General features: G+C 51.1%; 2 protein-coding genes and 1 non-coding gene across 3 annotated transcripts; 1 reads left to right on the forward strand and 2 right to left on the reverse strand.

Moving 5' to 3' along the window:
• Window positions 1–654: 654 nt before the first annotated feature.
• BUD23 (BUD23 rRNA methyltransferase and ribosome maturation factor) lies at window positions 655–12,432 on the reverse strand. Its single transcript, XM_043914977.1, has 12 exons — window positions 12,313–12,432; window positions 12,179–12,216; window positions 10,974–11,069; window positions 10,804–10,886; window positions 10,607–10,703; window positions 7,955–8,051; window positions 6,659–6,709; window positions 5,854–5,939; window positions 5,599–5,644; window positions 5,376–5,434; window positions 1,120–1,209; window positions 655–971 (listed from the first exon to the last, which is right to left on the reverse strand). The coding sequence occupies exons 1-12, from the start codon at window positions 12,358–12,360 to the stop codon at window positions 917–919; spliced, it is 846 nt and encodes a 281-aa protein (XP_043770912.1). The 5' UTR covers window positions 12,361–12,432; the 3' UTR covers window positions 655–916.
• On the reverse strand, window positions 2,003–2,131 carry LOC122702362. Its single transcript, XR_006343230.1, has one exon.
• Window positions 12,433–12,553: 121 nt separating the features above from the next.
• On the forward strand, window positions 12,554–15,375 carry DNAJC30 (DnaJ heat shock protein family (Hsp40) member C30). The gene has a single exon (XM_043914978.1). The coding sequence runs from the start codon at window positions 12,569–12,571 to the stop codon at window positions 13,247–13,249; it is 681 nt and encodes a 226-aa protein (XP_043770913.1). The 5' UTR covers window positions 12,554–12,568; the 3' UTR covers window positions 13,250–15,375.
• Window positions 15,376–18,681: the final 3,306 nt, after the last annotated feature.

Raw genomic sequence — 18,681 nt, forward strand, 5'->3', positions numbered from 1 at the left:
CACCACAGGGCTCATGAGGCCAAGGATCCCAGCCACCTCCCTCCGCCTGCAACTTCCAGGCCTTCTCACTGGGCCCCCCAATGCAGCTTGAACCTCTCAGATCCAGCCTAATGCCTGTTCTGTACTGTGGGCCCAGACTGACCCCCTCTTCACACTTTCCCAGAAATCACAAACCACCGCTGCTTCCTCTCATCAGCCCCCTAGACAGTCCCCACCCAACCCCACAGCAGAACCTGCCCTTCTGACCACCAGTGACTGGAGAGCAGACAGACCCGCAAGAGAGCCCAGCACCAGCCAGTCAACACCTGAGGCAGCAGCCAGGGTCAAAGGTCAGCCCAGGCCACTGGGCTGGATGATGCCTTCGGACCACAGGGAAACCAGAGACTGGGCAGTGGCCTCAGGCCCACGGGTACCATGGATACATGTCATCCTGCCCTTGCTTCCCAACTTTGCCTGTTGATATAAAACAAAATAGTCTTACCAAAGTTAACATATGAACACTCCAAAGTTAAAAGGAATCTACCTCATTCCTTCTAGGTTAGAAGAAAGCTTTCAAAAGTTCTTTAAACCTAACTCACACCTGGGAATAAAGCCCCACCCCCAACAGAAGAACTTCTGAAATTTGTCAGGGAGGGAAAAATGCCAGAGCCAAGGTTCCACAGAAAGTGGTTTATTGCTTTCAGAACAAAGTAAGCTCTTAAAATTTTTTTTTTCTTTTTTAGTGAAGAAAATGCTTTTAGAACATTAAAACTTTTTCGAACTTTTTCTAAAACTTTTTCTAAGAAAAACACTTTTTGTCATCGGCTGAAGTAGGCACTTCAATATAGAGAAGTCTGCAGAGGCAAGCGCCTGGGCTGGATTGCACAGCTTCTGCCCGTGTGGTTTCTGGGGGGTCCCAGTGGACGCGGTCACCTGCTCAGAAGCGGGGCTTGCGCTTGCGGCCGGTGTACTGGGTGTCAGGGCGGACCTCCCTGTGCCAAGAAATAACAGGGGCGGGAAGAACAGAACAGGCTCAGGAAAATGAACTATGAACCCCTGGGACCCTGGAGGCAAGAGAGCCCCAGGCCCTGGGTGGCCAAGCCCCACCCCCAGCCCACAATCCGCACCCCCAGCACTCACTTGCCCTGCCGACGGCGGCGTGCCTTCTTCTCCAGGACCCATTCTCGGCTCTTCCTCACCACCCCCCGTCTTGCTATCCTGTACGGGATCCTGTGGGGGAACATAGCTGTCAATAAGGGGACGGGGCAGCCTAGCTGGCACCTGGGTGAAGCCGGGCAGAGAAACGTGGCTAGTCTCCCCCCAGGCAGGCGGCCTCTGCGGTCCCCATTCTTGACAGTGCCTTCCTGGTGACACCTGCTGGGGCCAGAGCAGCTGCTCAGCAGGAGGCGAGGGTCCCCCTCATTCGCGGATATCCTCCAGACTGGGAACCGTGTGTTAGGCCTACACACCAGTGCCTACGGGGCAGGCAGGGGCCAAGTTACTTTGGGGCCAGGATCAGCTCACAAGAGCCTAACCAAGGAGGGACTCTCCTGGCGGTCCAGAGGTTAAGAATCCTCACTTCCATTGCAGGGGACGTCGGTTCGATCCCCACGGTCAGGGAACCAAGATTCCACATGTTGTGCAGTATGGCCAAAAATAAAAGTAATTTAAAAAAAAAAGACCCCAAGGCTTCCCTGGTGATCCAGTTGTTAAAAATCAGCCTGGTCATGCACACAAGTTCAATCCCTGGTCTAGGAAGATCCCACATGCCATGGTGCCACAACTACTGAGGCCGCACTCTAGAACCAACACTACACAACAAGAGGAACTACCACAATGAGAGGCCTTCGCACCAGTACTCGAGGGTAGCCTCCTGCTCGCTGCAACAAGAGAAAGCCTGTGCAGCAAGGAGACCCAGCAGGACCCAGTGCAGCCAAAAATCAAAAAAATTTTAAAACCACAGCCTATCCGAGGAGAACTGGAGGCTCTTGGTTCAGAGCAAGCTAGGGCTTCCAGCAACTATGAATGTCTGAGGTAGGAAAACACGGCTGCCCAGCTCACGGCAGCCCCGAAAACAACCCTCAAGACTTCATCTTGGGCTCCAGTCCCAGCTGAGGAGAACTTTTCTCTTCAGCTCCGTGGGAGAGAAGCCCTGAGAAAGGGCAGAGTCCGGGTCCTCAGAGCACATTCCCCACCTGGCAGCCGGAATCAAACTGTTTTCAGCAATGACACACCACGGAGGCTGCCTGCCTGAGGTACCTGGGTGGGCCCAGCCTGTGGATGTTCTACAGTGGCTATGAACCAGCTCTGCCCGTGAAGAATCCAGGGCTGGGCTGGGGCAGCAACCACCCGCACCTGGCCAAGCGCACAGAGGCCAGGAGCAGCTGAGGAAGTGGGGGAAATGAGCGCGCCACTGAGGTTAAGCTGGTATTAGTATTTCTTCATGCAGAAGGTGGGGCAGGGTCCAGACAGGAAGTGAGACGTGAAAGTGAGGCTCTGGGAAAGGACTGAAGGGAAAGGTTAGAGAGTAGAAGAGTCTCGGTGTCTGGAGTCATGGGTGTAAGAAGGGGAGGGTCCAAGGGAGAATCTGATTGTCTGCTGAGGATCCAGTCATCCTTGAAGTGTCCTCCAAGCCAGACTGCGTGACACATCCTTCTTGCTGCTACACCTCATCCGTTCTAACCCAGTAATAAAAGTCAGATAAAAAAAAAAACACAACTCTGATTCCCACTTGGCTGGACCAGTTCATGGAGCTGTGAACACCAGCAAGGAGCGTGCCCTCTCTCCAGGAAGCAATGAGGCCTTTGCCCAAAGGAATGACACATATTCTAGGCTTCAGGCTGTAGCGAGACAGCAGTTCACAGAAGGAAGTTAACAGGCTCACAATGAGGGGGGCAGGAGTCCAATGTACCAGATGCAAAGCAGGAAGCAGCTAAAGACGCAGGACTAAACCCCAGAAATCCGCAAGGACAAGCTCTGGGGTAGCACAGTGAACGGGGGCAAGATGTGAGCTGCAGGAGGGGTGATGGCAAAAGAGTCATCAGGAGAGCCGCAGGAGCAGCGAAGACAGCGAGTGGTGCAGACCACAGGAAGAGGTGAGAGGTGTCCACAGCGCAGAGGCCAGAGGCACCTACGGAGCGTGCAGGTGACGAGTGGCAGGGTGGAGGCCAGGTGGTGAGAGGTGAGGAATACATCAGTCAAGCAAAGTTGATGGGGTGGGGGGAGGAAATTAGAGATGAGTTTGATAAAGCGTTAAAAAACTTTTTCTTAATTTATCTATTTATTGGATTGGCCAAAATGTTCACTTCTGCAAGATGTTACGGAAAAACCTCAATGAACTTTTTGGCCCAAACAATATTCGTAAGAGGCTCGAATGTGATCAGACCAAAGTGACACCACCAGGAGAAGCCCCGTCAGCCCACAGCCTCCTCCCCACCCTCCCCAGATCAGAGGATTTCAAGAGGAAGAGTCTGTAGGGAGACAGGGTCCGAGCCAGGCACTGCTCCGAGTCCTGCACAGACATGCTCTCGACTCCTCAACACACTGCCTGAGGGGGGGCACAGTCCCCCTTGCCAGATTTTTAAATGAGATGAGAAACGGCTGCTGAGGTCCCACAACTTACCTAAGTTTATAGCTAGGACATGTTGTCTGTAGACACTGTTGTGAGGACAAGAGGGAGCCTAAGGTGGACGGAGGGAGTTAAACCACTTGAATTTCCCTGTGAAGCAGGAGATGGGATCACTTGCTGGGAGCAAGTGATGGGCACCTTGGAGGAGAAACGGCGAGGAGAGTGCCCCCCAAGTCCCCACGGGGAATGGGCAGAGGAAGCTCAGGGAGATGACCCTGGAGGACCAAAGGGTCAGGGGGCATCAATGCATGGTAGACACGAGGACTGGACTCATGATTTTTCACCATCCCTGGGCCTTCCTAACTCATCCTTTCTCTGCCCGTTTTTCCTCTTCAATGTCTTCAAGTTTGAAGACCTTTCACTCTAATCGGAATAAAGAACTAACCTCCTCCTTTACTCTCTTATAATCATTTGCTCCTTCAACAAATACTGAACACCTTTTGCTAACAAGACATTCTTCTGGTATCATGTATACAAGTCCCCACCAAGTTTCCACTGTAGTTGGGGGTAGAAATAATGCCACATAAACAAGTATTTCTGATTCAGAGCTGTGAACAGCGTTAGAGAAAGTAAAAGTAAGGAGAACTCAACTGAAGTTAGTGAAGAGGAAAATCGCAAGATACGATGTACACTTTTAAAGAGCAAGAGAGAAGGATCTGTCTGGCTGCACAGCCAGGGAACTCAGATGCAAAGTCAAGCAGGGAGACCAGCGAAGCAGCTTTCAGAAACCCGGGCAGTGGGGATGAAGACCACATAGGTGTGAGGAAAAGGAGTGGTCTGACTGGATGTGAGATGTAAGGGAGACAGGAAGGGTAGACAACAGGAAGGATGGAGGAAGGAAGTTTGGGGGTGAAACCAAGGGCTCTATTTTGCTCTGGACACCTGTGGGAAGTCCAGGTCTGGACACTCAGGAGGGGAAGTGGTTTGGAAACCAGAGGTGGGATTGAGACCAGTGCTATATACCTGGATGTTCTCAACCTGGAGCTGGTGTTTCATGCAGCAGCACAGAGAGAAAAGGGGTCCAGGCGGAGCTGCAGAGTGAATGGAGAAGGGCCAGCCAGGGAGGGAGGTAGGAAGCCAAGTGAAGAAAGTGTTAAGGGAGCAATCGGCTGCCTTAGCTCCTACTTACCAAGCAAGTTACAATGAAGATGGAGAAGGAAAAAAGGCTCATGGGTTTGCTAAGACAGGCTGGTGGCGGCAAGAGCAATTTGTGATGAGACAAGCCGGAGCCAGAGGAGAGGACTGAGAAAGGCAGGGGAGCCAGAGCGAGGAGTTCTGCCATAACCAGAAGCCAATAAGCAGGGGTGGATAAACAGAGTGGTAGTCAGGAGCTGTTACAGGGATAAGGGAGGATCTTTTTTAAAGTCAGGATAAACTGCGCAGCACTGCTGCGTGCTGAGAGCCATGACTCGAGAGGGTAAAGATGAGGGTGCAGGGGGACAGGGAGCCACAGGGGCCACAGGGAGGGGGTCTGGGATCCAGGGGACAGAGGCAGCCTGGGGAGGAGGGGGCCAGCTGCTGGGGGCAGCAAAAGGATGGGCGGACGGAGCGGGCTGCCCACGGACGTCCAGCAGGGCTCCACTCTCGCAGCCAGAAGTAGGGGCACACAGCGTCCCAGAGGGTTCCCCAGTCTCCTCTCCGCCTTGCTGTCACTGCCACATCAGACCCTGAGAGACTTGGTGGAAGCAGAGACACGGAAGAGTCTTGCCGCCTGAACCTGGGGACGGCAACCATCTGCCCGAGTCAGCGCTGACTGAGAGCGTCTCACCTCTTAGCTGTGAACGTGGACTCGGCGGGCTTCTCCTCCTCGGTATCTTCGCTCAGGCCCTGCAGAAACCAAAGTGCTTTCTGGTCACCTGGAGCACTTTCAAACCCCCCGCCCTCCCAGAAGGCCTGGTACCCAGGCCTGTGAGTCCTTCCAGCAGGCCCATGGCCCAACCCCACAGGAAGGGAACCCAAGACAGATGGGCCTACAAACCAAGGGCCCTCACCTCTGGTATAGAGGTCGAAGGTCCAGAAAACAAACACAGGTAGAACCTGAAATGAGAAAACAAAGAGTGAGGGCTGGGCTCAGAAAGCCTTAAGGGACAAGTGAAATCCTCACCCTACCCCGCCACGAACAGATGCAAACAAACACACCCGGGCCCCAGTGACCCATCCCAGCACTGCTCTGGTCACTGGTCTGTGAGGGCCACCCCGCACCCTGTCTCCTGCTGCACAGGCGGGCCCTGACCGCCAGTACTCACTTCTTGGCTTTCGCGCTGTTGGGGTAGTCTACCACCACACCGCCAGTGAAGCCGGCCCTGGTGGCCTGGGTGGTGATCAGCTCCAACTGGGGAGAGAACGGCAGGGAGTCAGGCAGGGCAGTGCGGTTAACAGCGGCTTCCTGCTCATCCCCTGGGCCCTCGTCTGGTCCCAGGACAGACCTCGCCTGGGAGAACTAAAGGTCTTTATTGACTGTTTCCAACTCCAAGTCCCCGAAAACCACGCAGGAAAAGTGCAGGCTGGAGCTAGCCACGGCAAACACCTCCCTCGGGGATCACAGAACCACCTACTCCCCCCATCATTCCTTCTAGCCCAGGGACCCACCTCCCCACTTGAATCTCAGGAAATGAATGGCCACCAACTGAGCGCCAGACTCATTCATGTTACTGGTCAGGGACAGCTCGATACTTGTCCATCGGAGTTGTTACCTCCGACCCCCTCTCTGCTCATGCATCACCCTCCACAGCAGACAACTGTTAACGTCCTCTCCCCGACCCCCATTTATTTCTTCAGTTATGGAAATCAGTAATACCAAAGGGTTTGTCTGTCAAGAGAAGACAAACACCCCATCCCTCACCTGCCTCAGGTACCCCTCCCTCCTTAGGACTTAGGCCATAAGATGCGCCAGCAAGGAGGACCACTCTCAGCTCCTCCCTTCCCACCAAGCAGCCTAAGGTGGCTTGTCCTGTCACTCCCCGATAGGAGGACAGGAGAGTGAGAAACAGAACAGTTTACCTGTTCTGGGCTCCCCCTACCTCCATGCACCCCACTAGCCAAGGGGCTTACCTGCTCTGAGTTCTCGGGGTACAATTGGAGGACAGCTCGGCCTCCACGAACCTGCAACAGAAACGTGGCTGTCTCTCAAATAATCCATGGGGCCCAGATCCATACGCTTCCCCTTTTCTTCTTCACGAAATATTTGTTGAGTTCCCACTGTGTGCAGGGTATACTGTTCTTGGGGGTGGGGAAGTGCCATGAACAAGAGACAGTAACCAATGTCTGCAGCTGACATTTTAGTCGGCAAGGCAGCTAATTTACAGATTAAGTGCCAAAAAGAAAAATAACTTAGAACAAGGGATAATAAGTGACAGAAACTATCCAGTTTACTTTTGGTTTTCAAGGAAGGCCCCTCTCTAAGGGGCGCTGGAGTAGAGACCTGACTGTAGTATGGAGTTGGCTATTGAAATATCTGAAGGGAGAGCATTTCAGAAGAGGGAAAAGCAAACACCAAGGTCCTCAGAACTTCAGGATTAACCCCCGAGTCTGAGCAGAGGAAAAACTACATAATGCACACGTCTAGTAAGCTATCTGCCGGAACCCACTCTAAAAAAGTCAGGGGCGAGGGGAGGTAACTTAAGGGCACCAAGAAACACCTGGATCTGGGACCTCCCCAGTGGTCTAGTGACTAAGACTCTCTGCTCCCAATGCAGGGGGCGCAGAGTCCATCCCTGGTCAGGAAACTATTAACAGATCCCACATGCTGCAACTAAGATCGAAGATCCTGGGTGCTGCAACTGAGACCCAGCACAGCCAAATTTTTGATAAAAGAAAAACACTTGGGTCCAAAAAAAAAAAGATCAGATTTTTAGGACTTAGAATCTCACTCTCATCTAGTCCTAGTAAATAATGGAAATCAATGCCATCATTTCTAAAGATAAAGCCAATAAAGGCTCTCTCACTAGTAAAGAACCACCCTGCTCTCCTCTCTGAGCACTCGTGGTAGGGGGAAGGAAGGTGGGAGATGGGAGGATATGAGCTCTGGAAGGTGTTCTGTGTGGCCTCGATAGGCCATCCCTGTCCTCGATCTGGGGAGTCCAGGCCCCCAAGCCAATGTGGGATTAAAATTCAGCAGCATAGATACAGCAGTTGTGATCAGTCTCAGATTCTGTCATCAGTGTCTCTGCATTTCACTGGTGTGTCGGCTCCCCACTCCACCCCCTTCTTCTTTTAAGGCTGCCCACTTGGACAGAAGTAGCCGCAACAAGGTCCCGCCATCCTCAGTGTCCTTCCCACGGGGTGCCTCCGCCTCATCACACTACCTGCAGGACGACGGAGGGCCGGGGAGGAGATCTCGTAACTCACCAGAACAGAGTAGAGGGACGAGAAGAAGCGGTACAGGCGCTTGGCAGGAATATCAGACTTCTTGTTAGCATTACAGAGCCACTGCACTGCAGAAATGCTGCAAGAGCAAGAGATCGCATCAGGAAAGGGAGCGACACGCACGGCCCACCCCTGCCTCTTCGCAACCAATGCCACACTCCTCAATCTCCAGATGAAACCCTCCTGGCTCACAACTCTGTTGGCACGTGCAGGTTCACCTCGAGTCACTATCTCACAACACTGAACCAAACAGGGTCTCCAGAAGGTGAGCGTGAAAGGTTTCCTTGCGCCAGTCCAAAGAAACACGTCCTCAACCTTGTTTCACACACATCTCAAGTTTGGTTCAGCATCACTCAGCAGGTCAAGGCTCTCCCTGCCACCTATCCCTTCATACCCTTCCTCCATTCAACAGAAATATGCTTCCAGCTTCCACAGAGCCATTCACTCTCCTCCTAAATCATTTCCTTCAACTGTACCTGCTAGGGGTCTCCACAATCCCCAGATTTAAAACCTCAAGCAGGGACTTCCCTGGAGGTCCAGTGGTTAAGAATCTGCCTGCCAGTCCAAGGGAAGTGGGTTCAATCCCTGTTCCAGGAACTAAGATTCCATACGCCACGGGGCAACTAAGCCTGTGAGTCATAGGTAAATATCCTGCATGCTGCAACTAAGACCCAACACAGCAAATAAATATTTATTTTTGTTGCTGTTGTTGTTGCAAATAAATATTTAAAAAAGTAAAACCTCAAGCAACTAATATGCCCTCTTTTCCCTCCTCACTGCTGAGCACACACATAACATAGAACGCCAAGCCCAGTTGGTGTGCCCAACTGCCTCTCCCAGCTTTTACTTCCTTCACCACTCTCCTGGGTCAGCATTTATTATCACTTTGATTGCTTCAACAACCTAACTTCTCTTGCATCTTCTCTCTTAAGTAATACTCCTGCAACACAGACCAAGTCTCATCACTCACCAGTGCCCCATCAACTACTGAATAAAAACCCAACTTCTTAGGATGGAGTAAAAAGCTTTCTAGGAACCAAACCCACACGATCTCAGCTTCCAGGGAATTTCTCATTCATCACTACATCAAAGAGATGCCTTTTTCCCACCCACTTCTATGCCTGTGCTTACACTGCTCCTTCACTCTGAAACCCTCTCCTTTGGCTCTCCAAATCCCTTCCAGCCTTCAAGGCCCAGCCCCAGCTCCTCCTGCTCAAAGTTTTCCTGTGCTCTTATTTCTCTTCATAACTGTGGTGGGTCCCCTGACTCCCTAATGCACACCTCACCCTGGGGCTCATGTTTAGTAACTTGGTCCACATCTTTTATTTTTTGGCCACACCGCACATCATGTGGGATCTTAGTTCCCCGACCATGGAACAAACCTGCAACCCCTGCAGTGGAAGTGCACAGTCTAAACCACCGGACTGCCAGGGAAATCCCCTGGGGTCCACATCTTATAGCACCGAAAAAACTATGGAGAGTCTTAAAAACAGGGACTTTTATTTCCATGAACTCTAAAGCACATCGTACAATTTCTTACACGTAACAAATGTTGAGACAAAAATGCTGGGCAAACCACCTTCTCCTTTTTAAAAACAAACTAAAAATGACTGCTTAGTACCGAAACACACAAGACCATATTGCTGGTCTTTGACTCTCTGCAGCTTAGAACATCTCACCTGATCATTACTAAAACACAGTTGCTATCTTTGAAACGTTTTTTCTCCTCCAATCTTGTTTCCACATATATGTTAATCACTTACCCTAAAAAAAAACACTTAAATGCAGATTTGTACTCCTCATCCAGATTCTGTGTATCCCTACAGCTCAATCTATTATCATAGGAGATCTTCGCCCTCCCAGATAATGATTCAACTTTGACATCCTCTCCTAGCCCCTACTTCCACCCCAGCAACAAAACACTAAACCAAATACTCAACAGAGCTTACCACAGAAGACCAAAAACTTTGTATTTCTAACAGTAATTAAAACAAGGCCCCTAAATACCTCTTTTTTGTATACGAAACTACTCTTATGGTTAATTTGTCCTGCCAGCTTCAGGCACCAGGGTATATAAATTTCTCTGCTTCTTGTGTGTGGCAGGGTGGGGGCTGTTGAGCCTCTGGGAGCTATCTTGTGGGTCCCAGAAGCCATCTTGTGGGCCCAATGTTCTAAAATATGTTATCGAAGTACTATGTACACATTCAAAGCCTGACCCCGACTCCTCGGAGAAGACTCCTAAGCCACTGAAAAGATTGGAGCAGTGAGGGCCACTCTCCACTATAACACTCCTTGAAAAGAAGTCAACAAAATGGCTGCTGGGGCCCACAAGATGGCTGCTAGGACCCACAAGATGGCTGCTGAGACCCACAAGATGGCTCCCAGAGGTTTAGAAGCCCCCACCTTGTCACACATACAAAGCAGAGAAAAGTAGACACCATGGTACCCAAACCTGGCAGGACAAGTTAAGCACAGGAGTAGTTTTGTAACACAAAAAAGACATATTTGGGGGGCCTTGCTCTGATCCAACAGACCTGAAAATCCTGGGCAATGTGTATATTTATGTGTTCCGTACAACTCTGCTTTGGGAAGCACTGACCTGCAGGACTTAAAGCAGAAAATGGAGACCCTTACCTGATACAAGCATCAAAGGTGCCTGGTTTGAAGGGTATGCCCTGACCCATGTCCCCCAGAATCACATCTCCCTGCGTGTCTCGGTCCAAGGCCTCATCTACATTGGAAAAGAGTAGGTGAGGAATCAGGACAATCTGCATCACCACTCCAAACTCATGGAAGGGCGTCCACCCCAGTGCTGAACAGGGCATACTTACCCAGCATGGCAGGGCTGATGTCAATGCCCACCCAGTAGTGCCCCTCGTCTGAGAGGTAATCGCCACTCAACCCAGTGCCGCAGCTGGAAGACAATCAAACAGACTCAACAGTGTGAGGAGCAGGGACATCCCCTCACCTAGACTGTCTGAACTGGGCCCCAGGAACTCACCCAATATCCAACACATAACAGGGCTTATCCTCAGGCACACAAAGAAGCTCCACCGCCCGCTCAGCCATCTTGGTTTGGACATCAATCATCCGTGAGCTAAAAAGCCAGAAACACAAGAAAGTGGTAAAGGGGTTCTGGGCTAAAACCTCACGCAGACCAAGAAAAGTCAAAGGAAACAATCATCCTGAGGTATTCTTTTCCAGCCAAGAAACTGGACTATGACTATTTAAAAGTGACCCCCAAAGACCATGTAATACATGTTACTCTGCTGTGACACAGATTAAACTGTACCAGCTGCAGGGCTACTATAAAGGAAACAAATCACTTACCTCATAACCCATCATTGGGTATTTTCAACTCTACCAAACTCTGACATTCTCTTACTTAAAAATATGTTTTCTAGGAGAATTAACCACTGTAGCTACTCCCATGTAGAATGGTCAACAATGCACAATAAAAATTATAACAGTGCTCTCCATGAGAAATATAACACAAACCACTCGGGACATTCTTGAGGACCCATTTAAAAAGAAACTACATAAAGTTAAGTGTAGTAATCCTTAACCTAACCCAATATACTCAATATTATACTTTATTTAACCCAATATGCTCAAAACATCATTTTTGCTTACCCTAGTACTCTAATCAAAACAAAAAAGACAAAACAGATTATTAGTATCTGCAGAACTTTTTTTACAGAGTACTGTTTACAGAAAGAATAGGTTTGGAAGTACTTGCCCTGGCCCTCACCTATTAACTAGCTTCATTAATAACACATACAACTACGCTCTCTTAAATTCAGATACTCTACCAACAGCAGTCCCGAGACCTACTGAGATACTGTAAACTGGGACATACAGTAAAGATTCTACGGATATTATTTCCCCCCACACACACACAAACAGCGCTGATGGTTTACACATAACCACTGCGTCCTATCTAATTCTTCACATGTTTAAAATAAGCTGTCACCTTAAACCAAGGAGGTATAATCACTCTCATTCTGATACTAAGATTGCCGAGACCCAGAGATCTGGAGGTTTACTCAAGAGTTTACTTTGACGGTGTCAACAATGGATCAACTCAAGTCTCTCCCTTCCGCCACCCCCAAATTCTGCGTGCTTTCCAAGCAACCTCCGCGTTCAGGGCAACTTGCCGGTTCCAGATCCCCGACACCCTGCAACAAACATCCAGGCTTCCCTTACTTGCGCACGTATTTCCGGGCTTCATTTTTGTCGTAATACTGCAAGAACGAGAAAAAAAATGAGGGGAGTCTGATAAGATATCAAGACGCGGACGCCCTAAGAGAAAACAGAGATAGGATGGTCACAGCCCTCACCAGCTCCGGGGGCCCGCGGAGCTCAGGTCTCCGCCCGCGAGAAGCCATCACCACGCCTCAACAGCAGAACTCGTGCGAGTAACTCCGGAGCCCGGTTTTTATGTCATCAGCCGGGCGCCCGCCCCGTAATACGCATGCTCCACCCCCTCTCCCCGCCTTCTCTTTTACTCGATTGGCTACAGGGCCGACCGGCTGCGAAAAATGCACGTCTCCCATTGGCCAGTTCATCTTGCACCGCCCGCCAGATTCACTCAAGATGGCAGCCCGGCGCGATCTGAGGTGGTCGCGACTGTTACTGTGGAGATTGTGGCAGCCCCGGGGGGTTCCACAAAACCCGAGATCGGGCCTGGGCCCAGAAGTGAGGACTTACACCCGGAGCGATGGCCCGTACTCGCGCACGGCGCTCTATGATCTGCTCGGCGTTTCCCCCACGGCCACGCAGGCACAAATCAAGGCGGCTTACTACCGACAGAGCTTCCTCTACCACCCGGACCGCAACTCGGGGAGCGCTGAGGCTGCCGAGCGCTTCACGCGCATCTCCCAGGCTTACGTGGTGCTGGGCAGTACCACCTTGCGTCGCAAGTATGACCGCGGCCTGCTGAGCGACGAGGACCTGCGCGGTCCGGGCGTCCGGCCTTCCAAGACGCCCGCCGCAGACCCCGAGAAGCCCCGTACTCCTCCGCCCGGCCCTCGGGCCCACGGCCGCGGTCCGGCCTCGCCGGGAGCCAAGCGCACCATGTTCGACTTTGACGCCTTCTACCAGGCGCACTACGGTGAGCAGCTGGAGCGCGAACGGCGCCTGAGGGCGCGCCGGGAGGCCTTCCGCAAGATGCAGGAGGACCGGGCCAAGAAGGGCTTACGCTGGGACGAGACCCGAGACTTGGCTTTCGTTCTCGTTCTGCTCACCGTTTTCCTCATCGTGAGCTCTCGTATTTAATCGCAGAGTGGAGGGCAGGGGAGCAGCCCCCAGCCAACACCCTCCCGCCCCCCTCCCCCAGGACAATGGCCTTGCGTGTCATCTTGAACCCCTTGCCTCACATTGTCTACCTCTGCTGGGGCCCGAAGGAACTGCTCTCCCCCTTCTGTTCCACACCTGGCCAGCTTAGCCATTGACCTGCGCGTCCCTATCCCCACCCTGCTCCAGAAAAGGAGGCTTTTTGATGCTCGAGAAAACATGCCCCTCATGAAGAGTCTTGAAAGCCCGAGAGTGAGGGGTTTTCTGGAGGCCCTGGGGTGCCTGCTTCCAGATGTTGTTAACTTCCGGAACATTTGCTCTGGCTTTCTTGTAAAGCTGCGGGCGAGACTCGTCTGCCCCTGCCCCTTGTGTGTAGCGTGGGGCTCCTGTGTAACCTTGAAACGTGCAATGTGACCAGTTGTGACTGCCAAAACAAACAAATCTGGGGTCTTAGGAAACTTGCATTTCTGTGAGTTCCCCAAGCCACAGGTGAGACCCGATGTAGGGTAAAGATGTGATCCGTGGGAACTTGGCCATTTTGAGTAGTCAGATCCTACTCCGCCTTCTGTTGGTGGCCTCTGGGAGAGGGAAAGAAAGCAAGGTCATGAGCCTTCCTGTGCCCATACTTATCAAATATATATGATCTTGCAGAAATTCATCTGTGGGCATGATGGCAGGGGAGCAAATTGTTTGCTCTTTCGAGATCTGTCATACTTGATTATCCATGTTCTAGTAGGGTCAGTGATTAAAATACTGATGTCGGTAGAGCCAGATTTATCCTTGGGACAGTGTGCCTGGCACCTGGTCATCCCTTGACCAGCCAGCCTCATTGCTAACTGTGCAGCTCCTCCCTTCCTAGAAGGAGAGCAACAAAAGCGGAGGTAAGAGTCGCCTGAGAGTGGCCCAGCCTCCCATTCTGCTGGTAATGCTTATCGCAGGCCCCACAAGCCAAGTCCTTGAAACATGGCTACTTGAGGCTGCGGGAACTGGGGGAGTTTGAGTAAACAAGATTATTGAGGGAGAGGAGGGACATGTAGAAATGCACTTCCTTATTCAGAGCTGACTGACCGAAGCCTTTTTTTCTTTTTCTTTTTGGCTGCACAGCTCAGGCATGCAGGATCTTAGCTCCCCAACCAGGGATCGAACCTATGCCCCCGTCCCCCTCCCCTCTTTTTTTTCCCCTCCTCTGTTCCTAACTGGTGCTAAATAGTGGGTGATCACTTGCTAGAGCTGTTGTAATCCAGCCCTCTTAACCCTGAATCTCTGCACACAGGGTGTGGATTAGCTGTGAAATGGTAGGAACTCAAGTGTGTATGCACTGTTGAGGGGAAAGCCATAGGATAGGAAAATCTGTGCAGGAGACCTACTACAAGAGTCAGGACCTAAGTCTAGCTTCCAAACAAGGCCAGAGGTGCTTTGCTATATTAACACTAATTCCTCCACACAGTCTTTGTGTGCAATTCTTGTATGAGTTGGGGATAAACCCATAGCTGGTTCAACTTGGTCTTTTCTCTAGCTTTGGAGTTTGGGGACAAGTTCTTTGGCATGGCTTTGCAGTGCCCCATGTGATTCAGTGGTAAGGCTTTATGCTGTCTCTGGTTCAGACCTGCTGGGCTCAGCAAGCCTTGGTTTGAAGGGAGGGGCATGTGTACTTTTTAAAAGAACATTTAATGTTATTATGTTTCATATTTGGAAAACAAGGTGGGGAAAGTCTGTTCTTTTCAAAGCACAAACAACAGGAAGTGAAGCTTAGTGAAAGGTACAGAGACTGGCAATTCTCAACCAGAGTTGGGACAGAACAGTCTGTGAGGCAAGATTTCATCCAAATTTGCATCAAATGGGGTTGGGGTTCTTTGGGGTTTTGTTTGTAAGTGCATTAATGGTCTGTGATGTCCAGGGCCTTTCTCATTGACTCTGACATATACCTCTCAAGTTTGTTTTCTGTGGATGAAGATCACAGACGAAAATATTCCCTAGGCGCCCCAGAACATGGAGATGGCTAGAAAATTCCAGAAGGTTTGGGGTGATGGGTCCAGACTCTGTGAAACCTCTGGAACATTCCATGCAACTCCAAACAGGGCAGTCAATAAAATTTATTAACCATCCAACTCTAAGCCTCTTCTTAGGCCTAGAACTAGGCCCCCCCTCTATTCTCTCTAGTGCCGTCTTGCCTGTTGGGGTTTTTTTAGGCCAGAGCTGAACTCAGACACCACTCCCTACTATCCCTGAAACAGTCTGGGCTCATCATGGGCAAGGAGGTGTGTGGGAGGGTTTCTGAAGGACCCTCCAGTGCTGGTTCCTGTTAACAATATTTCTCTTCCCCCACCCCCGCCCTGCATCTGTCCATTCTCAGCTTCTTATCTGCCCTCTGGAGGAGAGTGAACCAGACCATGGACATTAGCCCCTGTCTTTCAGGGGCTGCTCCTGTGTTCCTGAGAGGTGGTCAACTTTAGTCCCTTTTCTCCTTTTGGTCACAAAGTAGAAGTTTGAACTGAGGAAGAGAGACTGGGACAAGAGGGGTTCAGCTTGCTCCAGGCTGCGCTCATTGGGGTGGGCAAGGGGTGTCATTCAGTACCAGGCCCAGTGAGATGCACGCAGAGATCCTAAATGGAGAGACTGAACGAGAAGACCAGAATCAAAGGTGTGCATGTCTAGGCAATTGTGATACGGCCTTTGGGCTTAATCAGGACTTTATTCCTCCTGAGCCAAACTTTTCCCCTCCTTGTCCTTTTTTTTTTTTTTTTTTAATTGCTGGGTGAAAAGATCCTTTACACATCCCAGTGCTAAAGGAGTAAGATTTCTTGCTTCCCTCTGAAGTTCTGGCATTTCTTTCTCTGGGGGCACCTTGCCTTCTGTAATGGTCCCACCATGAGCCAAGATGAAGAATAGCCTACCTTAGGCCAGCGAGTTGTCCGTTGGTCATCACTGACCATGTATATGTCTCCATCCCTTATAGCCACAGCCCGAAGCTGAGACACCAAGGGTGGAGCCCAAGTGAGTGGCCACCACACCCACTTTGGGGAAAATGGCGAGGAGGAGGGGTCTTGTCTCGGGCCTTTGGGCGTCCTGGAAGGTCATCAGATCCCGTGAAGAGAGACTGAGAGGAGGGAAGCCGGTAAGTGGCAGGGTTACTTCAGTCCCCTCTCTGGAGTCCAGTGTTCTCTTGTGGCCTTTGCCGCATCGGCTTCTCCGCCCTGTGATGGATGTGGTCACCTTATCACCTGCCTCTGAGCAGGACTGTGGAATGCCCGCCTTACCTGCCTTCAGTGGCCTGGCTCTCAGCCAGCCTTGGAGCCCTGGCAGCCATGGGGTTTGTGCAAAGCAGCTGAGGGTCCCTCTGTTAGTTTTAGGATGATAGCAAGACCTGAGTCTGGACATCATGCACTTGTGTATGCCGAGGGTGCTCAGCGCGCTCATCCCCCAGAAGCGCCCCTTCACCATCGGTCATAAGATTATAGTATCACGATGGATCCAGCCATCTCACCAGTGTCTCTTAAGGCTGTCTCAACTTGGGGCCTGGTGGCTAGTCTTGAGAGAGGTCAGCCCTCCCATTTTGCCTTTGTCCCTTCAGCGTTCACACTCTTGGTCCTGGGAGGGGCTGCCACTAGACCAAAGAAGGCCTGTTTCAGGAGAACCAAGAACTGACCCAGATTTGTGGTTCACAGGCCACAGCCAACCTGCACATAGCGTTTGGCTGTGGCTGGCCTACCAACGTTGAGAACTTGGGAGACTTTGCGTAAAAACCTAGATTTCTAACTTCACTCCAAAAAATGAGAAAATGCCACCATTAAGCTTCCTCCCATATCTGCATGACCGCCTGGGAAAAGCTGTCAGGGCTGCCTTGTAGAGAAGTCCTTCCTCCCCAGGCTGCTGCACTCTGACCAGCAAAGGGGATGTGTCAGAAGCCATAATGCACACACTTGCACCATTTCGCTCTTAGTAAAGAAATCTGTCTGTATCCCATGTCTATAAAGAGGGAAAACAGACAGACAAAAGGGGTCTCAAATTTCCAGGAAAATGGGGAGGATGTACTTTGTGGAAATGGAGTTGTTTGGCACTGTGACCTTCCTGGCCCCTCCAGGCATTTGAGGTCGCAGATCCCTAGATTACCTCCTGTGTTGTTCTAAGAGCTCACACTTTGACTGGGAGGCAGTGTAAATCTTATTTTCCGTGGAACAAGAAGAATCTCTTGAGAGGCCTATCACAGGGGCAAGGTCCCAGACAAAGCCAGAGGTCCCTTGGTACAATAATGCCATTCCCGCACTTGATCTTTCGTGTAAAATCCTTGAATAAATTGGGATAAACCCTCAGCTAGTCCAACTTGGTCTCTCTGAAACCACTGGATTCTCTCTAGCCTTGGAGGTCAAGGGCAGTTTCTTAGCCATGGCTTTGCAGTGACCACACAATTCAGGGGTAAAGATTTGAGCTCACTGTGGTTCAGGCCTGCTTAGCTCAGGGAGCCTTGATTCACGCATGCACAGATGCGAAGTCACATGCAGTGTTTCATACTTGGAAGACAAAGCAAGGAGGCTTAAGAAAGGACACAGAAGCTAGTGATTTCCAAGCAAGGAGATGCACATAACAGACTTCTGAGGGGCAGGAACACATTATGTTTATCAAAAAGGGGTGGGAGTTTTGTTACTGGGGCGATTTGGGGGTTTTGGTTTGTAAATGCACTGGTGGTCTGTAATAGAGCTTTTCTCATGGGCCCCTTGATGTAGCCCCTCAAGTTTATTCTCTCTCACAGAGGATTACAGCCAAGAACATTCCCTGGTACCTCAGAACCTAGAAAGTTCCGGAAGTGATCTGGCAGGAGAGCCCAGACTGCCTGGAACTTTCCAGAACATTCCATTTTCCTTCAAGCAGAGAGGCTAATAAAGCTTATTAACCATCCAACTCTAAGCCTTTCCTGTGGCCCAGAACTAGGTCCACTCCACTCTGGCAGCATCTGTACCCACCTCCCTCAGGTCTTTGGTCTTTTTCTTGCTGGGGCTGAATCCTGAGGGGCGTCACTCCCTGTGCTCTCTAAAACTGAGCTCTTTGGGGAAGGGGAGGGGTGTGGAAGGCCTTTTGAAGGCCCCCCACCTGGTTCCCATGGTAACACTCTTCTCCCTTCCTAGTCCCACCCTTGCCTGGTCATTCCTCTTACCTGCCCTGGGGAGGGGAGGCTGAGCCTCTGCCCAGCTCACAATAGTGGAGGGAGGCTCAGGCATCCCCATCCTTAGCTCTTCTTCCTGTGGTTACAAACCTGGGAAAACACCCTGGAAGCACGGGCCAGGATCGGGAGGCCGGGGTGAGAGGGGCTCAGCCTGCCCCAAGCCGTGCTGAGAATGCAGATGTTCTTCCGAGGCTGCTCGGTCTTCTGTCTGTTGTCTGAGGCAGGAACTAGGTGTCCTCTTGGCACCCCTCACCTC

Source organism: Cervus elaphus, chromosome 10, assembly GCF_910594005.1.
Source record: "Cervus elaphus chromosome 10, mCerEla1.1, whole genome shotgun sequence".
Lineage (NCBI taxonomy): Eukaryota > Metazoa > Chordata > Mammalia > Artiodactyla > Cervidae > Cervus > Cervus elaphus.